This window comes from Crinia signifera, chromosome 1 (genome assembly GCF_055691185.1).
Source record: "Crinia signifera chromosome 1, ASM5569118v1, whole genome shotgun sequence".
Taxonomy (NCBI): domain Eukaryota; kingdom Metazoa; phylum Chordata; class Amphibia; order Anura; family Myobatrachidae; genus Crinia; species Crinia signifera.
In genome coordinates, this window is record NC_139217.1 from 372,404,316 (window position 1) to 372,428,838 (window position 24,523).

The following is a 24,523-nucleotide window of genomic DNA, read 5'->3' on the forward strand; positions in this document are numbered from 1 at the left end:
TTTTTTTGTTTTGTGTAAACTTTGTTTGTTTTGGTTGCCAGGCAGCAGCACCTGAGGTATGCAACTCTCTCCTTCTCTCTCCTTCTCTCTCCTTCTCTCTCCTTCTCTCTCTCCTTCTCTCTCCCTCTTTCTCTCTCTCTCTCTCTCTCTCTCCTTCTCTCGCTCTCTCCTTCTCTCTCTCTCTCTCTCTCCTTCTCTCTCTCTCTTTTATCTGCCCTTAGTGGATTATATTCCATACAGGGTTACTTATAAAATGCCCCTTTCACCTTACTGTCTGGGAGGGGTGAAATATGGGGGGGCTCAATAGACTGAACTTTTGCCTAGGGCGCCACTAAACCTTGCACCGGCCCTGGATAAGGTAATAGTTACGGAGGTCAGACGGAGTCCATCAGCCGCCCCTAAATGAGGCTTCTGAGGTAGTAACCATAATGGTGTGTTTCCGCATCAGTGTTGAACCAGTCATTGGTGTGTATGTGTTAATTAAGAGGGTCCCAGTCTGGTTGAATTCTAGAAGCGTGAAGAGGGGTGACTTTGTGGTAGCAGTTCTGAAGAATCAAGTCAGATCCAATCACCAGGGATGAAGATTCAGAAAGGCGTGCCGTGTGGGCAGTGCAGAGTGTCAATGTCAAAGAGGGCTGTTATTTATATGTCCTGCCGAAGGTGTCATTCACAATCCGACATTTGGTTTTGGGTTTGGTGTGGCCTTTTTTCCTCAGACAAAAAGCATTCAGCATCTCTTGCGGACATTAAATCTTTGAAGGAAGTTTCATCGTAGATTCTTAGTTTCGCTGGGTAAAGTAGCGCAAACTTGCATTCCATTTTGATCAACCGGGAGCAAACCTGGGAAAATTATTTTCTCTGTTTCGTGAGCTCAGCCGAATAGTCTTGGAATAATAAAGAGAGTGTCCCTCCTACTTTATATTGCATATTTTACGAGAGGCGGACCAGAAAAGTTCTTTGTGGGGATAGTTTATTGTTTTAAAAATCACTATTCTTGGTCAAGCGCCATCTTGAGAACGCTGTGGTCCTAGTCTATGGGCTCTCTCTATACCTAAATCTGAGCATAAGTGTTGAATTTGAAGGAGCTCAGGGAGCTTGTTTTTTGTAAAGTGAAACAGATCTGGTCCCTTTACCGTTTCCGGTAGTCCCACTATTCGCATGATGTTACGTATTGATCTATTTTCAAGATCCTGTAGTTTATTATAGAGAGCTTAAATTTCTTTAGTGTGCTGTGAGACTGCTGGTTTTAGTTCAGCTATGTCTGCAAAGCACTCCCGAACTCTACAATCCATTCCCAGCACTTGTTTCTGTAACTGTGCGATCTGTCTGTTAATATCCGCTGTTTGCTCCTTGAGCAGTGGCCCCATCCCCGGTTTAATGGTGTTAATGAGTTCTCTGTGTGTGACAGGAGTATCAATATGAGTGAGTACCTGGTCATGCTGAGCTGGGGAGGGAGGCATGGAGTCGCTGTCTGATGCTCCAGACACCTCAGGCATTTGTTCTTTACAGCGCTGTGGGAGCGGTGTGTGGGGCTCTGCTGTCAGGCGCCCGAAGCTTGCCGTCAGCGCCATCTTGGATTCAGAAGTGCGCACTGCTCTCTCTTTCTGTGATCGGTTCCTGGATTCCGGCATGGCATGCAGAAACCTGGCCCAGCGCCGCCACTGCCCCCGTCCGCCCCTGTACCTTTTCTCCTATGTAAAGTGCCCGGCAAGTGGGCAACATGCGCAAAAAGGCACATACTCATTCACAAACCCCGACCATGTGCTTCGCTACACAGCTACACTTTTAATTATCTGTTCTTACTTGGGATTGTATTAATGCTGTACTATGTTGGTTAATGTGGCTGGTATAGGGAAGAAAACATATCCCAAATACTGTATATAAAACATTCAAAAGCAACACATCTTCAGCAGTGAGACTAGAGATCATACAGTATACTGTAGTATATAGACAGAGGGACAAATGCATGTTCATGCAACAGAGCGATTAACGGCATACTGTATAATGTGCTGGTATCACACTGCACATGTGCAAAGGCGCCATTGCAATGCGCTTGCTCAGATATTTTATAGTATTGCAATTGACTGGAAGGGAACATTTAGAGGAAGGTAATAGACCCCGCCCCCAACAAAAAGAAACATCTATAATCCGTAGGTTCATCGCATAGAGCGAAGGATAAGTAATGTGCGATTTTTGTGTAAAAAAAAAAAAAAACAGGCCAAATTTCCAGAACTGGGAGGCTTACTTCTGTTGCGATAAAATAGAAATATATTTACAAGCCTTGCGGCTTTGTGAATGTAACAGGTGCATACTTGGGTGTGGTGCTAAGCTGCTCCCATAGGGGGATGTCAAATCCCCTATATGGATACAGGAAAAGAAAAAGATGGTGGAGCGCTAGAAAAAAATATTTATGATAAATTGGGTATCACAAAAATATGTTTTTATTTTGTTAAATTCAAATATTGATATAATAAACACAATGTAAATATATAAAAAAAACTAAAAGAAAAAGTCCAATGACAATAGCAAGTGTACTAATTGCAATAACCAAATTAAGGTATAATAAGGTTGTATACTTAATCAGTTTGAGTCCCACTTTCACAACTCTTATTTGCTTATTTTGACTCACTTATCCACTGGGTATCCTTATTAGAAAGGAAAGTTCTCAAGGGGGTCCATAAACCTTGCAGGATAGGCCGCTGGATTTAAAAAAATAAAAACAAATTATTGTGATACCCAATTTATCATATGTTGCAGGTCCAGCGGCCATCCTGTTAGCCGCTTAGTGCCGCTACAGCACCGGGGAGCGGTAGTGGCTAGGGATCGCGGTCACAGAGCGTGGAGGTCACCATTGTGGTTCATGTGGCTGTCTGTGCTGGAGGGCGCCGGCGCGAAGAGGCTGAGGCAGGCAGTAGATGAATACTGGTCTTGCATGTGTCGTTGGAGACCAGATCAGTCCAATTGCATTCCTGTGTGTGTCCAGCCAAACAGATGTAGTCTTCCCTCTTAAAAGAGGCTTGGTCTTTAGCCGCAATGCCATTGCTTCAGGTTACTTGCTGCTAAAAGGTGCTCAAGCTCTGTGCTCTGTGCTCCCAGTTTAACCTCTGTTATCCCTGTTCAGATGCTGCCTTTGGGTGGTCCATAAAAATTGCAACTTTTTCCTTGACCAAATGAAAAATATAATCACATATTTAGCTGGTTTCCCAAATACAGGGAAGGGGGGGGGAGTGACCCCCCCCCCCGTATATTTTGGAATCAGCATTGGGCTTCAACAGCCAGCGTTGTCATGCCATAGCCAAGGGACACTTTTTACGCAAGGTCACTGGGACTCCTCTCAGCCAACCTCCCGGGGAGTTTCCCACTTGATTGGATATAGTCGTATCCATGGAGATAGCTACATCCAATCAGGGCTAAACTCAGCCCTGCTTGGTTGAAAAGAACCCTATGATCAGCACTGAGTGCTAAACCATGTGAGAAGCCCATAATCAGACATTTTTTAGTGTAAGCACAATATGTCCAACTTTAGGCACATGATAATTGATCATGTGTCTGATGATCATCGAAGGGACAGCCAGAATAAAAGATGACCAAATCTAGAGGCAAAATGGATACATACCTTAGATACGGTGCAACCCCAGGGGTTAAATGTCCAGCTTAACCTAGGCACATTCATATAAAGGTTCAGTCATGAATCCCCATTAGTATTTAAATTTATGAGGAGAGATTAACGTTTCCTATAGGCATGCTTTTTTTTTCAGATTCAAAATCAATTTTTTTTTATGTCATTGTTGAAAAAGAGAAATTAAATGAAAAAAGGGACAGAGCCATAGTCTTCATTCCCATGGTAGCAAGGAAAGGATGTTTGAGTAACAGCGTATGCAAAATGATACAGTGAATAAAGACATTAATCACACAATTGATATGTAAAACAAAAGTTCAATGGCCCAATGACATGACATAAATATCAATGTTGTAATCTTCAATAAGGAAGCTGAAATACAAGTGAAGATAGTAAAATCAATTAATCCTATGCATTCGCCTCATCTTGCTACATACTATATAAAAGATTGAAAAATGTTATATTAGGCAATCTGGGCAATCTGGCATTGTAGAAATGGAACCATGTCATGGATTCCAAAACCTTCCATATTCAGGCTTGGACAGTCTCCTCTAGAGTTAAGATATACAACTCCCATTTTGTATAAAATCCAGTCACTGTCATTTCTGCTGCTGGCAATAGGGCCTGTCTCTCAAAAATATCAATGATGGAAACTTTTATCTCAGAGATGGAGGGGAACTGTTTGTGAATCCAATGAGACAGGATGAGTTTTTTTAACAGTACCCAATATTATATTCAGTACATGAATTATACTTTTCTTATTTGGTTCAAGATTCCAAGAGTTACATCGTAGAAAAAGGCATTAAGACATTAATAAAATGTATTACCTTATCTCAAAAACGCATTTCCGCATTCCCAGAAATTGTGGAACAGTGTCGCCTCTGTACATTTGATACGAAGCGCACACGTTGCTTTGGCACAACATATGTTCTATTTACAAATTTTAAATGAGTCTCCTGTAAGGAAGCTGTGTGCAGATGCTTCAGGGAGAGGGAGAGAGTCTTAAACATTTCGGATAGTGTGGGAATATTAGGTATATTCTGTAACCACTTTAAATATAATCCCTTACATACAGGTTAAATTCTGAAGGTAATCAGAATGGAATAGAGGTATTTAATACAATATCTGAGTACTGCAGATGGGGAAAGTAGTTCAAGAATCGCGTCAGGTTTATCAGGACATTCAGAGCTGGGTATTGTGGCCGTTGGGTTTACACTAAATGACATGATTGGAGTATCATGTAAACTGACTGTTAGGTAGGTGGTAGGTCTCTGAGAATGACGAGAAGGGTTGTAATGTATGCACAGCGTGTATGCACAGCGATAATTGCTAAAATCATTGGGCTGAAGATCGCTTTTCCCCCGCCCAGCGATTTTTGCCTCAATCACAAAAGCACCTGCCTAAAGACTAAATGGTGTGCAGCTGCTTCCCTACACATAGGGTGACCAACTCATCCCTTTAATCCGGGACACATATTAATTACACAGGTTCTGTGGCAGTTTAAAACCAGGTGAAATGGAGTCTTGAGGTGTGGCAGTTTAAAACCAGGTGAAAGCCCTATATCTGCAGATATATGCAACCAAGATCTCTGTATTATCTGATTAATATGTAGTTATTTTCTCACTCAGGCCCTTATTCAGATCTGTGCGGCCGGAGCCGCATACGGTGCTCCGGCCGCACAAACCAATCCCCGCCCACAATACGGATCGCCACGGCCGTCCGTACACGGACGGCTGGCGATCCGCATGAAAATGGTGGGGCATACGCCTCCACCATGGTGGGAGCTGCCCCCTGCATTCGATGGTCTGCGACCATCGAAGGCAGGGCCGCACGCCCCACCAGCTCCCGCAAGCTGAGACCACACGGACAATCGTCCGTGTGAAAGCTTGTATGGGGGCGGAGAACTGACATCCGGCGATGTCAGCTTTCCGCCCCCATCACTGGCGTCATAGCCTCATTACCATGCATACGCCCCGCGTTTGCATGGGAACGCCCATGAAACGCGGGGCGTATGCATAGAGAAATGAGGCTATTAAGCCCCTCACGCCCCTATACGCCCCCTTTGCGGCGTATTAAATTTTTGTGCGGCGAATTCCCCTGCACATGCGCAGAGTGACCTCTGCGCATGTGCAGAGCGAAAACATCGGCGGTACGGCCGCACGCGGGCCGTACCGCCCAGATCAGAATAAGGGCCTCAGTGTGCAATTGGGATACAAAGTGGTTTTTTTTTTTTTTCCTAGACAGAATTACCCCTCCCTTTTGGCACCTGAATGACACAACTCTGATTGAGCAGCTTACCAACAAAAGTGTTGTGTAATTAATATGTGTACCAGATTAAAGGGATGAGCTGGTCACCCTACCTGCACACCCTAAAGCAAACACCTGTTCAATCAACTGCCTTGCAACGGAGAATGCCTGTCCGACACCAGCGTCCCCGTTGCCAGGCGATCAGTGGCTCCCGGTTCTGAAGCGTCTGCTCTGTCAGACACCGAACGCACGCCTCCAGCCGCCCCATCTGGAACACAGCATCCTGGTCGCCAAGCGACCACCAGGAGCTGCGTCCCCAGAGCGTCACAGGGCGATTTCTAACATTTCTTTAGCAGGACACTATGGAAAGCCATCGGAGGAAGGCGATTATGCGGGATTGAGCTTTTTCAAATCCGCGTTTGGAAAAATGGCAGCGCATGCGTGTGGGACGCTCGCCAGTGGGGGTGATCTGCCGATCCCCAACACTGAATGAGCGGCGTTACATCTGTATTTCATACCCAAGATATGGCCAGGTCAAATACCATTTAAATTTGCGTCAGGGACATTATTTTTCTGGTTGTACAAAGTTATAGAGTAGTGATCCAACTTGATTTGATTGTTTTAATATAATATGTTATTTTTAAGGGATGGAACACAAATAAGAATCTGACTCCATTCTCGTCTGCAGGTAGCATGTTCTGGTCTACCCACAGCAAAGAAAACATTTCTAAATATTGTCAAATATGTAAAAATTACTTCCAGTCTGCAATAACAGCAATATATCATACATTTGCTCAATTATTAGAATCCCAGGTAGTGTTGGTGATAGGGGAACTAAGGGACCTTTTATGTTACTTCCCTTTCACTTGCCCTTAAACAAAATGGCCGGCCCCGTTTCGTTTTAATCACGTAACAGCGCCTATCCGTGTGCTGCCAGCTATGCATTGAGCTCGGGTTCCCCGGATGTGACCGTGTCCCAGGCCGGCCGCCGTACAGCCGTTACGTGGCACTAGCTGCTCGCTCCCCGGCTGCCTGGAGAGGTGACGCCTCTTTCGGAGTGAGGCCCAGAGTCAGCACAAAGCTCCCCGGTCTGTGCTCGCCCGTCCCCATCCACTCCTCGCCATGTTTACGATATCGGAGCTGGTAGCTCTGGTCGCCTTCTTCTCCGCCACGGCGTCGGGTTACTTCGTGAGCATCGACGCTCATGCAGAAGAATGCTACTACGAGCATGTGACGTCCGGCACCAAGATGGGCCTGATTTTCGAGGTGGCGGAGGGGGGGTTCCTGGACATCGATGTGGAGGTGAGGCTGCACTGACATAATGCAACCACCGCGCTGGCCCTCAGCCTGATCTGGGGCTGAGCAGAGGTCGCCACAATTCAGAGGCCTCTCTCGGTAGTTCTAGATGAGAAGCCTCATGCTTCTGCTGTCGGGAGCAGCACTACTGTCATCCAGCTGTCAGTCTGTCATCATCATGTAAAATGAATGAAGCCTTCGAAGCAACAGCATTGATTCATAGATATCGAGATGATAGAGCTACACTGTAGTTAGACAATAGGTCAACAGGTGCGAAAGGTCAATGGGTAGAAACACAAGCATGCAACACATTTTGAGGGTTTTCACATCCCACAATTTGCATCATTTACTATCCACGCGGACAGTGATTGGGAATAGTAACCTGTAGTAGTGGAACGAGCCTCATTGCCAAAGTGTGGTGAGCAAAGCTAGTTTGTAATAGTTTACGTTTGTGTTGTGTCACAGAATTTGAAATATACAAGATGTGGCCAAAAACATATGTTGACCATTGGCATGTCTACATTTTGTACCTGTTGACCATTTGTCAACCTATACCACACCCGTTATTCTTTTGTGCTGTACAGAACCATAAGAGAGAAAAATAAAAGGGGCTTTTTTGTTTGTACCTGTTTTGTGTTACATGTGGAGAGTGCTTCCTTCTATATGTCTGACACAAATCATCACTGCTACAATGTGATCCACTTTGCTAGTATTTGAAAGAAAGAAGTTGTTTTTTTCTGACTACTTTTTGTTTTCTCCTTTGTGTGCTATATTATTGTGCTGTGTATATTGAAATAATTATCTAATTAATAATACTTGTTTAGATCGTCTAAAGGTCCATACACACTGAGTGATTTTGCCCATCGTGTATGGACACCGATGATGGGGAAAATCGCTCATTGCATACACACAGAGTGATTTCCACCTGTTACAGCGATTTACCTGGGGGTGGATGACTTTCCATAGCAGGACGCTATCTTTGAAGCACTTCCAGAGTGCAGGCATTTTGTTTTATTGATGCACATTATAGCCCTTTAATGTAAATGCTTTGGTCAGATCTGAAGCCAGCATCAGAATATTAAAAAAAAAAAAACACATTTCTTTGGACTGTTACTTCAGAAAACAAACTTTCTTTCTGTTTCAGATTACTGGTCCTGACAATAAAGGAATATATAAAGGAGACAGAGAGTCCAGTGGAAAGTACACCTTCGCTGCTCATATGGATGGAACGTACAAATTTTGTTTCAGTAACAGAATGTCAACAATGACTCCAAAGATAGTGATGTTCACTATTGACATAGGAGAAGCCCCGAAGGGCCAGGACATGGAAACAGAAGGTGGGGGATGGTTTACTGAAATTGTTGAAAGCATTACAATATATTTTTCACTTTACATTATGAAAATATGCATTTTATATAATATACACTCTGCGTACTTTTAACAAAATTCCTGATTATTGGCGGCAGTGGTGACCTGATGTGGGGTGCAGGCATCGGTAAGAGTATACACACTTGCTGATACCAGCAGGAGGAGTGTTCCAGAAAGTCCCCCCGTTAATAATCCACTCCCTTGTCTGTACATGCACAACAGAGGGGGTCATTAACGACATGCGGGAGTGTTCGCTGACTGTCGGGCAGAGCGTACACACTGGGGGATATAATGAATGATATTGCTCAGAGGTTTCCAAAATTACCAATATTGCCCATTATATCGCCTAGTGTCTTCAATATCCTCCCACAAGTTAAACAAGACATTTACATTCTGCAGGACAGGCAGAATCCTAGGAATAGTTTTCCCACCATACACACAAGTAAGTTCAAACTTGTTTTGATTTATGACTGTCAGTCATCCCCTTCTCCCCCGTAACCAGCAGCATTTTGGGGATTCCATGGGGACCCTTGCATTATGGTTTTATCACTCCAAGTGGATCCACTACATGAGTCAAAACCATGTTCAAATTGCACCAATCGCACAAAATGACTGCTGAGACCAGTATTCTAGCTTATTATTTCCAGTGTTAAGGTGGGTACACATGGTGAGATTTCTGCTAGTTTTCTATCCAATTTTGCTTAGTGACGCAAAATCGAATGGGCATTCAATGGGTTTTTCCACATTGGATGCAGATTCGGTCCCGATGCACGTTCACATTTAGCGGAAATCATGAAGAAGTCTATATAGTAGAAATCAAATCGAATTCCACAAGTCTATATAGTAGAAATCAAATCGAATTCCACATCTAACCATGTGTACCCACTATTAGAGCTTCTCTATTTAAATCCTCTGTATTGTTTTGAGGATTTCGGGCACACCGCCACTGGCTGGGGGTTTTAATTTGTCGATTGAAGGAGGTCGATGAAAGTTGTAATTTGTAAGTGAACATATTGTGTAGGTCCCACTCTTAGGAGGCAGCACACTACAAGAAGAAATGTAATCACCCAGTTTGACAATTAAAGTCTACTATTAGTAATATTTTCTTTCTGTAATATAACATTCCTACGCTAGAACAATCTCCTCCATTGAACAAGTCTTCAGTACATCTTTGACTTATCTGCCCATTAATTCAGATATTCAGGTCTGGGAGTCGGTGGTGGGATGTCATAACTGTTAAAACATACAGCCAAAGGAGACTTATGGTGTATACACACTGGTACAATCGCCCTGCGTTTCTGACTATATATTCAGAATCGCATCTGTATCGCACGCAGATCTCAAGGGGTTTAACCCTTGCGATCCCAGTGCGCGCTCCCGTATCGCACGGCAGAAAGTCTTGGCTGCCTTGACTATATAGTGCAGGTCTGCACTATATAGTCACAATTGTATGCCATCGCATGCATGCGATGCGATCTGATCGCATTGCACGGCACATCTCACCGTGTGTACACACCATTACAACAGCAGGGTGGCTTCAAAGGAAAAGCGTTAACTTGTTTAGTTTCACGGCGGCACTTTCCAGTAGATGGTATGCAAATCGCATGCGATATCGCATACGATCCGCATATGATTAGATCTGCAATGCGATTTAGCACACCCCCACTATCCACGTCAGCCCGAAGTGTGGCGAGCGCACACGGTACGCGTCCTCCCAACCTGTTCATATCCCCACTATCCACGTCGGCGTAGAGTTGCTTTTATAAAGTGTGTCGATCGCAGCGAGCCACCGAGCCCGAAGCGTGGCGAGGGGCCTCGGGAAAAAATGACCCCGAAGCGTGGAATACATGTCAAGTAATCCGTGTCCACTTGCGGGGCTTGCCACACTACATCCGATCAACTCTACGCCGACGTGGATAGTGAGGGTATGAACAGGTTGGGAGGACGCGTACCTGCAGGGGCTCGCTGCGCTTGCCACGCTTCGTGCTGACGTGGATAGGGGGCTGTTAAATAGCATCCCAGATCAAATCGTATGCAAATCCAGTGGCGTAACTAGAATTTGTGCGCCCCCTCGCCGATATCGGCAGCGCCGCCCCTCCTAGCCCTCCCACCCACCTTCCCAAGTGAAGTTAAAACCCTCCTTACCCCTCCGCGTGGCACCGCATTCAGGGTCCCGCAGCCGGCTCAGTCTCCTCCTGCAGTTCTATAATGACCATCAGAAAATGGCTGCCCCCTAACAGCAGACAGTTTTTAAGGATGCTAAAGGAGGCCCGCGCCTCCTCCTAGCATCCCAAAAAACTATCTGCTGTTAGGGGGCAGCCATTTTCTGATAGTTATTTTTCATTAGAAGTACTGCAGGAGGTGACGGAGCCATGACCAGATCTGCGCTGCGGCCGGGACCCTGAATGCGGCGGCATGCGGAGGGGTAAGGGGGGTTGTTATATATAGTTGTAACTATAGCCCCGCAGATCGGCGCCCACAGCCCCTCAGCGCCTCCCCGCCACCGCGGGGGCTGCGGGGCTATAGTTACGCCACTGTGCAAATCACATACGATTCGATCCGCAGGGAAGTGCCGCAGTTAAACTAAACAAGTACCGCATTAACTGTTGCAGTTGTGCTAGCTTTACAATATCATAATAGTTTTGGGTGGTTGTCATTACTGTCAGTACAGTACAGTCCATTCTCCGAGGTGAACTAGCCAGAAAAAAAATGCTTTATTCTTTTATATTTAGCGGGTACATCATTCTGGTTAAACAAGTTTTGCACATACTATGAAAATTCTATTAATCAGACATCTCTTTTTTTCCTTATTGTTATGTTGTTCTCCTAGGTGGTGGTGATACATGGGCTGGTATGTCGACTGCTTTTTGAGGGCAGATTAAAGTTTCTGTACTGTTTTATGCAGAGTAACATTACTCTGTGTATTTGTGTTGTCTAACCCCTCCCTGTGTTGGCATGGCAGTTATTTGGTTGCTGCAGACACTGGGAGAAAACGTTTGATTACTTGTCTAACAAAGATCTAACTTCTAGGATTCTGGAGTATTGCAGTGGTTGGCATGCCGTCTTTTGATTTGTTTTTTTGTGGACAATGTTTTAGAGGGAAAATTTAAACTGGGTATTTTTTTTTTCTTCAATATAGCATTAATTTTAAGAAGAAAACCCCTTTTAAAATGTATTTTAACACAAAGGATATGCAGAATTTTATGCACAGAAGTTACAACATGCTGAAAATTAAAATACGGAAGTTTAAAGAGCATATTAGATATACAGATAAAGCACTAAATTGTTCAGCATGTACACCTGTACTAGAGCTTCCACTTCCTCAATATAACCATGACCGCTTTAGTGACAGGTTCTATTTATACACAATATAATAAATACATTCTCATTCATTTGATTTTTTTCCTATGATATCTAATCAGTTTTATAACGAAATAAGCATATTAGTGTCTTTTTGAATTGTTTTAGTCATTATGGGCCAGATGTACTAAGCTTAAAGTGATGAAATGGAGAGTCACTCAGCTCCTAACTGTCACATCACAGATGGTTAAAAATGACAGTTAGAACCCAACAAGTTATCAGTTTTCAATACTTAGTACATCTCTTGATACGTTAGAGGATTAAAAGATAATGTAAGCAGGTGCCTTTTACTTCTTTAATTACTGTGGCAGGTTATGTGAATTGTGTTTTTATTAAAATAGGCTGCTATTAATGGTGTATAATGCTGCACAGTGTTTTGGACACAATCGCATGACACATAATGTAGTGAGCAGAGAGGCTTTGTAGTGCCCTCTGATCTTTGCATTGTAAAATCTTCTCCCCTCTTTTTACCTCTTTCTCCCCTTTTATATGCTATTTTCATGTACAGGACAGTGATGTTTGCAACCATAAGATTTGGTTTTGGAAAGGAGATCATGATATGTAGAGGAACAAAGAGGCATGCTTTAATGCAGTGATGGCTGACCTTGACACTCCAGCTGTTGTTGAACTACACATCCCAGCATACCCTGCTACAGTTTGACAATTTGCCCATGCTAAAACTGATGCAGGGCATGCTGGGATATGTAGTTCAACAACAGCTGGAGTGTCAAGTTTAGCCATCACTGCTTTAATTGCACTTAAATTGCTAATAAAAATAAAACATAAGTAGACTATATGGAATTGCTGTTTTAATTCCTACTACCAATGGCTGCTTCCTGATATATGTGCTGACTGGGACTCCAAACTATATTTTATTATGTTTGTTCACTATGCAGCACACCAGAACAAGCTGGAGGAGATGATCAATGAACTTGCTGTGGCCATGACAGCTGTTAAGCATGAGCAAGAATACATGGAAGTGCGGGAAAGAATACACAGAGCAAGTGAGTTATAGTGAAGGTTTTCTTTACGGACCTCATTTGAGGAAAAGTCCAAAGTGTTTCTCAATCAATCTATATATTTTTTTCTTCTGTTTATTTTCTGAATGCACTGCAGCCTTCATTGTTCTGAATATGTAGAAAGTTACAGCACTCAGCAGACATGCACCAACATTACAGCTTTCTGCTTGTACCTGTGGATGAGTCACTGACACATTGACTTTGTCTAGTGGATTACTAAACTATTCTATGGAAGGGTGGAGCCCGGATATAGATGTTAAAGATCAAAAAATTAATAAGACTGGTGTGCCTTGAGTTAAATTACAGCTGCACTGTTACTATTGCTTGTTACTTACACATCCTTCACGGTCACTTCTTGGACTTTAGTGTTCCCGCTAGGCTGTTTTAGCAGGGCGCTGCACCCTGCCCGTTTTTTTTTTTTTTTTTTAAAGGTCAAAATGTGCCCTGCACTTCTAGCCGTTAAAACAGCCTGGTGTCGGCCACCGACGGTTTGCACGGGGAAACCCAGCGCCGCCATAGACAGCGACGACCAGCACTTCCCCGGCAGCTCAGCAACTTTGGCGGGTACGGCCCACCCCTTTAGTGACAGCGGCGGCCGGGACCATCCCTTTTCATGACATTGCAGCCCGGGCACGCCCCTTTTGTGACGTCGGCGGCCGGGGACCGCCAACAACTGTGACATCAGTGAGCCCGGTCCGCCCCCATTGCGCTGCCCCCCCATGCAGCTGTGCCCTGCCCCCCACGCAGCTGTGCCCTGCCCCCTAAAGTTCCTGGAGGGAACACTAGAATTTTGACTAATTTTAAAACTAAAAAAAATCTAAATAGAAAAGGCATAAGCCTGCAATTCAAATATTCTATACTGTGGAAGATACCAGTTCCTCAGCAATAGAAATGCCCTACTTTATATGTATAATATAATAAAACAATGTTGTTAACGATGCTTATCCTTATTAATGGCAACCTGTATTTACCTTATAAAATGAAAACGTGATGTATTTCATTATTTGATCAATAGATTTGAGCTTTGCATTAGTGAGAATAATAGCTAACAATTGTTTTTATTCACTTCAAATTAACGAAGAAGCTGGGTTGAATGTTTACGAGTTTAAATTAATACATGTTCGCTAAAACCATGTGCTTCCAATATTCTCAATCTCAAAAATAAAAAAAAAAAATACAAATTTGAGCCAGTTTGCAATTGTTCCGTGAACATGTTTGTGACCAAAAAATTAATTTAGAAAAAATCAAACTTCCGTTTACAGAAGCAAATGCTGACGAAAGTGTTTGCAACTTATTCGTACGAGTGCAATATAAGACATTGTACAAAAATGACACCAAAAGAGTTGCCAGTCAGTTACCCCTGAGTTTCTGATAACCTGAGTTTCTGATAACCTGAGTGTCACCATATGGTGCTGTTCTCAGACTATCACTGTATATAATGCTGACTTCAAGGTGGTTGTGTTTGCTAGATTTTTGCAACGTCTGACCAAATGCAATCCTTAAGTCCACGTGGGAACCATTTATCGATCTATTCCATATGAACACATATACCACTATAGCATATGTTCTAAAGGGTTCTTTTTGCTAACCGTGTAAAACACTCTGTAATCATTATGCAACTTATGGTATACTTGTTAAACGTAAATAACTGCCCGACAGGTCATTTGTACTTTTTTTTTATTTTTATTAGGGTAACCAATTACCTGGGTGTAAGTAAATTATGCATCACTGGTGTTTGTCATTAGTTCAGTAAAAAGTCTGAATAAATGTGCATGACCACATCCTGCTGATCTCCTGGTACACTGCTGTTATAGAAACGGGGCGTTCACTACCTAGTCACTGTGTAGTGACAGCATTCACTACCTATAGGTGATTAGAAGTAATAGGTAATATTTTTTTAAAGATATATTTGAGAATTGGCTCAGAATTGTTTCAGGCCAAATCAAACCAATATAGATATAGCTCAATATGCGCGTCTTTCCTGTTTGCTTATATTAGTTAATTTGTTTGTTATTCGCAGACACATAAATCTATGCAATTCATGTGTCTGCTAATGACCTAAGCAAAGTTCATATTTACCATCATGAAGTACAGTAAGTGTGATCTTAAGGCCCCCCCCCCCCCATACACTAGTGTGATTTGGCCTGATGTGTTTGATATCCACTCCAACCTGATGCACGGTACTGTGTGCATCAAATCAGAGGTTGGATGTGCTGCACAAGATTAATCGTATGTGCAGCCATCAGCATCCACAATCTATTGCATCCTACTTCCCTTGAACTCCCCCGGCAGCTCCACAGGAATCCTTTTTTTAAATGCGATAATTTGATAAGAAATGGCTTATCAAGTGCCAAGTCTGTGAGCCCTATCTGGGAGCTCACTCGGTACTTGTGTGCTAGCACGGCGCCCACGATAATTAGTCGCCCAATTTTTTTTATCGCATGCCATACACCCGATGGCATGCGATGCGATTTTGACCCATATACGATATTAAATTGTATAAGCACCCTAATGGGTGCTTATAATGCTTAAATGCACCCCCACGCCACCCCACAAGTATAAACGTGCACCCGAAGCGTGGCGAGCCCGCGAGTTGGCGGTGGTACGCGGCCTACGACCTTTTCATACCCCCCACTATCCACGTCAGCGTGGAGTTGATTTTATAAAGTGTGGCGAGCCACCGAGCCCGAAGCGTGGCGAGGGGACGCGGATACCTGTGAAGCCCGCGAGGGGACGCGGATACCTGTGAAGGTATCCGCGTCCCCTCGCGGGGCTCGCTGCGCTTGCCACACTTTAGTAAATCAACTCCACGCCGACGTGGATAGTGGGGGTATGAAAAGGTCGTAGGACGCGTACCGCCGTCCCTCGCGGGCTCGCTGCGCTCGCCACGCTTCGGGTTCACGTTTATACTTGGGGGGTGGCGTGGGGGTGTATTTAAGCATTGTAAGCACCCATTAGGGTGCTTATACAATTTATAATGGCATTGTATGCCATATACAATGGCATACAATTTTAAAATTGTATGCCATTGTAGAACATCGGCCGATATCGCATCACATGCGATATGGTCTGCGATGCGATGGGCGCCGTGCTAGTACACAAGTACCGCTCACTCACAGTAAATCAAGTCCGACTTGTACTTAAGATAAGTCAGACTACTAATGGTAGCCTTTACTCTTTAATTCATTGCACTTTCAAAATGACTTCAATTCTTTAATTGTATTGGTTATCCACATGTGTATGGGCAGTACTGTTAGTGTTGGCTATCAATATGAATGTGTTTGTAACTTTTATTCATCTGTTTCTGTTCTTCCAACAGTTAATGACAACACGAACAGCAGAGTGGTGCTCTGGTCATTTTTTGAAGCCCTTGTACTTGTTGCTATGACACTGGGACAAATCTATTATCTGAAGAGATTTTTTGAAGTGAGACGAGTGGTTTAAAAATATATTTTTGTGGGGATTTTTTTTTTTTTTTTTTTATCCCAAACTTTTTCTCCCTCTTTACCAAACAACTTCAGGATTTAATTTAGCAATTTTTACTTTTGAAACTTTAATTGTAGCATAAATAAACACTGTGCTGCATATATTACCTTCAGCAAAGTCCTCAAGATATCACAACTGAAGCAGTGTTTTTGGAAAGATTCTAGAGCACTCTGTGTTGTGGTCCCCATCTGGATTGGAAGTTTCTAGTTACATTGGTCTTTCTTGCCACTTTACTTTTGCAAGAAGAATCTTTTTTTTTTTTTTTTTCTTTTTTTTTTTTCTACGGAGACTAAGAGCCAAAGCGGTTCATTCTTGAGATGGCTAAGCTTTAACCACAAAAACTTATCCTGCAATAGCCGTATCCAGCAAGTGAAAATTTAGGATAATATCACCACCTTTGTCTATTATACTCTGTATTTTCAAATAATCCATAGCCTAGCAAGTTCTGCCTGCAAGAGTGTTATGCTTTACTGTTTATAAAAAATAAGTCCTTTTACAAAGATGCAATCATATCTGGATTTTAATTCTGGACACATCAAGTGACCTTGTAGCCTCTATTTAAGACCATTGCCTCTTCTATTTCGGAAGAGATCAAGGGTTCATCTTCTCTAAAAGGTCTGATTTTAAGCAGTGTGTCAACACTGTGTCTGCTAGGTATTTAAAGACCCTCCATTATGCTGACCAGCTATAACAGGGATTTTCCGCTTTTATTGTTTTCACTACACCCCTTATTTCTAGAGTAGTATACTTTAATTATATCAACAATCTATCTACATGATTAATCTCTGAAATCTTTCCATAAAATGTATAGCTTGCACAGCCAATTATGGAGTTGCAGTTCCATGGTCTGCAAACCACCTCTGAGAATGTTATTTGATTACAATCTGTTCCAATGTGACTGCACATAATATTGTTTTCTACAGTGTGTTCTCTTTTTACATTTGTGGTTTAGATTAGTGCATCTTACCGTGTTAATTTATTGGCCATTTCAGGTGGCTGTAGAGTATTTTTGGCTAGTCACAATCAGGCTTTTTCTAGCATACCCGTTGCATTAAATCCACCTGTTGTTTGCAGTTAGAATTCTCAATGAGCTATGGATACCGCTTGCTCTATTTACACTCTTCAAATAGATCCTCCATTGATATATAGTTCCCTACTGCAGACATAAGTACTGGTCAAACATTGGCCTAATCCCCCAAAATATGAACACTGGATCAGTCCATAATCACTAATGTAACTTTTAGCTCAGATTCCCTGATACTTTTACACATATGTATATATTTGTTATTGAAGCTCTTACATAACCCCTTTCTCCTGGATAAGAAGTACAAAAATAAAAATGTTCTTGAAGGCAATACATATGCCAACGTTTATTTACGTTTAGTATCCCTTTAAAATATACTACTCTAAAATGGGTGCAGTGGCGATAAAATAACAAGAGGAATCCTTCAACGCACCAATGGGGTGTCTAAGCTAGAGGTAAAGGCAGGTCAACATTTATTTCTAATTATTTGCAGTCCTTTCCTATTTTTTTTTTTTTTTGTGTTCCTGAAACTGCTTAAATCCCATGGGTAACTGCAGGTGTATAGGTCTCATCCATTTTAATAACAAAAAAATGGTTTCTGGTGTTGGTGCGGATCAAGATTAAGTTGTGACTTTTGTAATTTAGCTTATTGTATTTCTTCTCTTTTTTTTCTTCCTTTGGACACAGAAGCAATCTTTACAAGCAACACCACTGTTTTGTACTATTAAGTTGTTTTCATATGGGATTCCATGTTTAAATAAAGTTTTCAACCCTGGATAAAACCATGCGGCAGAAGAAGAATGATATAGTTCTTCTGTTAGGACTGTTGCTTGCTGATTTGTTTGACTATGACCTCAAATTTTATTTCGAAGATGTACATTTAAGAAAAAAAAACGCTTGTCTAAATATTACCCAGGTTCAGTGAAAAAATAAACACCTTCTTTAACTAAAATGGAAACAATGGAGTACTTTCTATGGACTGCACAGCATATGATATCACAAACATGATAGGTACAACATAAAGTAGGCATTTTTTCACTTTATGCTCTACATCAGCGGTGGCCAAACCTGTCCTCAAGATCTACCAACGGTGCATGTTTTCCAGGCAACCTGTGGATCTATATTAGGAATGAATGCAGCCGGTTTGAAAATGTGACAGTTACTAATGACTACAGCTGTGCACCAGCTAGGTGACCTGGAAAACGTGGACTGTTGGTAGATCTGGAGGACCGGTTTGGCCACCCCTGCTCTACATGATATTAACTACATATTAAGTTTTATTGACAGGAAAAGATTCATTACAATACAAAAATATTATAATCAAGTAATACAATAGAATCTGTTAGAGCAGTGATGTCTAACCTTGACACTCCAGCTGTTGTTGAACAACACATCCCAGCATGCCCTGCATCAGTTTTAGCATGGCTAAATAGTAAAACTGTAGCAGGGCATGCAGGGATGTGTAGTACAACAACAGCTGGAGTGTCAAGGTTAGCCATCACTGTGTTATAGCATCCATGTTTTTTAAGGTGAGGAAAAATAATCATTCACATCAGTGTTTTGAAATCCATAGTACGCAAGCTGCTGTAGAACACATCCAAACAGGGCAGCCATCATAAGGTGGGACTATATACAGTGGCATAGCTATAGCACCGCAGCCCCTGCGTTGGGGGGGGGGCGCTGTGCATTTGGGGGCACAGGGGTGCTGCGGTGCTATAGTAATACACCCGCCCCCCATCCCCCGCAGGCTTACCTGTCTGCGCGCAGTGCGCGTCCCGGCTCCCCTCCTGGCTTCAATCAATTCTATGGAGACGGACCACGATAAAATGGCCGCCCCATAAAGCAGAGAGTTCTCTGAAACTGTCTGCGGTATGAGGCTGGCCATTTTATCGTGGTCCGTCTGCATAGAATTAATTAAAGCCAGGGGGGGAGCCGGGACGCGCAGACAGGTAAGCCTGCGGCAATGGACGGGGGGGCGCCCCAAACCAAGCTACACCACTGACTATATAGATTCCTTTCCCAGGCCCAGACAGAGAGGGGGGGCAAAGATTGGAGTCTATAAAGTATAATTTGTCATAAACAAAGTTCACATTTCTCTTAAAGCAATGTATAGGTTGAGTAGTGTGGGCAGTCCTGCAGACAGGTCTCTCACCAGGCAGGCAGATTTTTCGATAAAGGGAAGGGGAACCCTGCCTATTTTTGTCAGTCCCGCAATATCTCATGGCAGCTCTGCATCCAAGCATGCCCTGTCTGTCACGATCCAGGTAAAACAAATAATATATTTTACCTCGTGTCTCTCCAGACTGTCACTGTGTCTTCAGGTCTGGATATTCTTCGTCCTGTGTGTGTGCCGATCACAGCACAGATTCCCCAGTCCCTCCAGTGATCACCTGATGCTGCAGCTGTGCAGCGTTTCCTGCAGGCTTGCTCACAAACTCCCAGCATTGGGACTTCTCTCTGTTACAGTCCTCAGGACTTTCCACATGCACACCACACATCATTTGTGTCTCCTACATGGGCAAGAAATACTTTGTATACTAATATTTGGTTTAGAATTTTTGTAATGTAAATTTATTTACAATAGTTATGTAATGGGTCTTGTGGGAATAAGAATAGAGGAGTGGAGGGGAGAGAGGCTATATAGTGTAGCAGTTGTATAATTGGAAAAAAAGGGTACTTATATGTTAGTTAGGCGCCCCACTATAGTTAGTACGCTCATACCCCCACTATCCATGTCGGCATGGAGTTGACTTTATATAGCGCGGCGAGCGTAGCTGAAAACTAAGCAAAAAGCTTAGTGGGCGCCCAACTAACATATAAGTACCGAAAATGCTATTACTCGACAGACCATAAGTGGACTGCACTTCTGCGGCAGTCAATAGAGCGCTCCCTGGGTCAAAAACCTGTGATATTAATTTTAGTCCTTTTTGTTGGAGGTTTAAAGGCCGGGGAATCTATGCCTGGTTGAAACATAGGATTGCTACATATAGGTAGCCATGGCGATTTCTTGGGATTCATGTCTAGTGAGACCACCACGCATTATAAGTGTCTCTAAAGAATAAATGGAAATAGATGTACTAAAAGATTTTGGTGTATGTAATAAAGCACTCGGGGAATACGGATAGAAGATGACGCAATCTAGTTAGCAAAGAGAGTAGTTACTGGAGCCAGTCCAATGCGTATCTAGTGAGAAGTGCTCTAGCGTATAATAGTAGGTTAGGAAATCCTTGACCTCTTTCGCGTTTAGGCATTTGTAGTTTCTTTTTTTTCTTTTCAATAATAAATTTTTATTAGGTCATAGTAACAAGTCATACGTAGAAAGTGGCACATGGTACAACCATACCAACAACATGGAAATTTAAATCAAAGGGTACATGTGAACAGATTGTACATTGAAGAGGCAAAATTGGCTATATCTGCGCAAAACCTTGACCTATATTATTAGTAGAAACATAAGAAAGCAAAGAAGGTAAATATAGGAAACAGAAAGGAGAGAGTAGACACAAGAGGGGAGGGGACACATAACAAAATAAGACTAAAAATTTAGCACTTGTAGGGCCATTACTCTTGCGGAAGGGGGGGGGGGAGGTCAGGACAGACACATCCCACATATCAGCTCTAGCTAAGGTAAGACTTTGAGCTTCTCTATACTCTGCCCATTTGAGCCATTTCAGATGGATCGAAGATGCTGATGAAGAGTACCTAGCATTCCTCGTCTCATAGAGGAAGTGGTTATGTACTTTACTAATAACTTGACTTATCAAAGGAATCTGTCGACTTCCAGAGACGTCCAATAGCTGCTTTAGCAGCAATCAGAATGTGCCTCAGAATGTACATATCTCCTCCTGAGAGTGAGTCAGAGTAGTGAAGTTTAGATTAGATTAGATACAACTTTATTGTCATTATCCTAATTTAGGACAACAAAATTCAATTTAGCATCTATACGTATACATCCATATCATAAAAAACCAAAGTCCATACAATTTACAATTTATACAATGAATACTATAAACCCATTAACCCCCCACCCAAGCTACATTCCCTATTTAATTTAACAATAGCCCTTGGGAAAAAGCTATTCTTCATCCTAGACGTCCTATTCCGAAGGCACCTAAACCGCCTACTTGACGGTAGTAGTACAAATAATCCGTTTGCTGGATGAGTTATGTCTTTTAAAATGTTGTGTGCTCTACGTAAGCAACGTTTACTCTGAATCTCCTCAGCAGACGGGAGTGTAGTGCTCATTATACGTTGGGCCGTTTTAATCACCCTCTGTATAAGTTTCTTTACTGCAGTGGTACAATTTCCATACCAAACAGAAATGCAGCTGGTCAATATACTCTCAACTGCACATCGGTAGAAATTTAACAATATACGATGTGACAGTTGATGTTTTTTCAACAATCTAAGGAAAAAAAGGCGTTGATGAGCCTTTTTCACCAAGCATTTAATATTAGTTGACCAGGTTAGGTCCTCAGAGATCTGAGTTCCTAAGAATTTGAAACTGGAAACACGTTCCACCCATGCTCCATTAATTTGTATTGGCATGATTGGGGTAGATTTTTTCTTGCGAAAATCAACCACAATCTCTTTGGTCTTGCTAGCATTGAGGAAGAGATTATTTACTCCGCACCAGTCCACCAGATGCTGAATCTCATTCCTATATGCTATTTCATTATTATTATTAATTAGCCCAATCAAATGTCGTATTGTCTGCAAATTTAATGATGGTGTTAGAATTGTAGACCGACATGCAGTCAGATGTGAAGATAGTAGAATAAATGATCTAAATTAGTAAATATAACAATGATTTAAATTAATAGAAGATGTTTAGAGAGCGCCACACAATTTTTGAAAAATTGATTACAGTTTATTATAAAAAATACATATAAAAATAAATATAAAAATACACAATTAGAAATAACTCATACTGTATAAAAAAGTCACAATAAATGACCAAGATATAATTAATAGTATCCGGCTCCAAATCACTCAATTTAGGAATATATAATGAGATTTCAAATTTTCTTAGACACACAACCCTGTGCGCACCAGGGTGTGTGTATTAATTGAAAAAAAAAAAATATATATATATATATATATAGTCCTCCAAATTTCTTTTTAGAAGATACGTATATGGCAATTTTTGTCAGTGCCAAAAGAACTTTAAAACTTTGATTGGTGAAAATAACAGGACACCCTGAGAGTTGGATAGGTGTCTAATCACCATGAGGTACAGACTGTACAATATATTGGCTGCAATGTTCCTCTGAATATGAATGTGAAATATACTTATTTGCCGCAGAAGAAAGGTTTTCAATAGGTGAGCTCGAATAGAGAAACGGGCTCAATACACAGCCTTGCGGCACTCCAGTGTTCAGACTAATCGATTCAGAGCTCACTGTACCTATCCTAACTACTTGAGGCCTATCGCTTAGGAAATCCCCTATCCAGTTACATAATGGACTGTTAATCCCCAGATCCACCAGTTTTGAAACTAGTCTAGTTGGTAATACCGTTTTAAACGCCGAACTGAAGTCGACAAACAACAGTCGGGCGTAGGTATTGTTCTCCAGATGTGAAAGCACATTATGAATTAACAGAGAAACTGCGTCATCAATACTTCTATTGCTGCGATATGCAAACTGAAATGGATCTAAAGACGGGGGGAGACCAGCCTTTAGATGAACTAACACCAACCGCTCCAAGCACTTCATGACTATCGGTGTAAGAGCCACTGGACGGTAATCATTCAAACTCATCGGCCTGGAATTTTTTGGCACCGGGATGATAGCAGTACTTTTAAAGCAAGCAGGAACAGCTGACGCGGACAAGGACATATTAAAAATGTCTGTAAAGACCCCCGTCAGCTGTTCAGCACAAGCTCTCAGCACTCGTCCCGGTATGCCATCAGGTCCCGCCGATTTGTTCGCATTGATTTGACCGAGACCAGCGAGAACCTCTGCTGATGTTAATACAAGAGATTGACCAGAAGGAGGCATTCTAGTTACCCTTTCACTATTGTCTCTATCGAACCGGGCGTAGAATTGGTTCAACTCATTTAGTGAGGAGACATCTAGATGAAGGGATGAACTAGCTTTGTCAGCTTTGTAATTACTAATACCCCGGATGCCCTGCCATAGACGGCGGGTATCAGCTTTTTCCAGGTTATCCTCCAGCTTTAATTTATAACAACGTTTAGCCTGGATGATGCCTTTCTTCAAGTTTGCTCTAGCCAGTGGCGTCACTAGGCGGGTGCGGGGGGTGCGGCCCGCACCGGGTGTCACCTGTCAGTGGGGTGACACCAAAATCAGCCGTGCTGCTGCGCCCCACTGCCGCTCAGAGCTCTTCCCCACTGTCTGACCACCCGCCCGCCCGCCCGTAGGTAGCTGACAGCCGGGCAGACTGTATGTGCACTGCCCGGCTGTAGTCTCCGGCAGGAGTATCTGTATTTTCACAGATCTCCTGCTGAACTGCCGGGCAGCCAATCAGGAGCGGCTATCAATGCCGCCGCTCCTGATTGGCTGCCCGGCCATCCAGCGGGAGATATGAAAATACAGATTCTCCTGCCGGAGACTACAGCCATCGATTAAAGACGCAGCAGCACTGCCCTGCTCCTGAGTGGCGGGTGAGCTGGGGTGGTAGGCGCTGGTGGCTTCTCCGGAGTGAGTAGCGGGGAAAGCGGTCTCCGCAGAGACGCGCTGCCGCTATCCGCACGGAGGAGCCCTGCGCCATCTTGTCACGCTCGCCCATTCACTGGACTGTGGGGTGCTTTGAATCTTGCGACGGCTGGCTGATGCCGGAGAGACTTGGAGCTCCCTGTCTACTTTACAACATTTCTCGGTGAGGCTGACTGACGGGTCTTTAGTGGTGAGTGGTGCCTGATTCAGTACACTTGGTGGGCCGGCAATGTTGTACCTGCTTGGATATTTGATTGGGACACTGCTGACAACACTGTGGGGGGAATACCTGGCACTGTGGGGGCATGTGTGGCACTGGGGGGCATATGGCTGGCACTGGGGGCATATGTATTGGACTGTGTGTGCATATCTGGCACTGGGGGCATATCTGGTTCTGTGTGGGCATGTGGGGCATATGTTTAAT

At 43.0% G+C, this 24,523-nt stretch overlaps 1 protein-coding gene across 1 annotated transcript; it reads left to right on the top strand.

Annotated features, from left to right (window-relative positions):
* The first annotated feature begins 6,821 nt into the window (after nucleotides 1-6,821).
* On the top strand, nucleotides 6,822-18,371 carry TMED2 (transmembrane p24 trafficking protein 2). Its single transcript, XM_083151289.1, has 4 exons — nucleotides 6,822-7,168; nucleotides 8,307-8,499; nucleotides 12,787-12,894; nucleotides 16,229-18,371. The coding sequence occupies exons 1-4, from the start codon at nucleotides 6,989-6,991 to the stop codon at nucleotides 16,351-16,353; spliced, it is 606 nt and encodes a 201-aa protein (XP_083007415.1). The 5' UTR covers nucleotides 6,822-6,988; the 3' UTR covers nucleotides 16,354-18,371.
* Nucleotides 18,372-24,523: the final 6,152 nt, after the last annotated feature.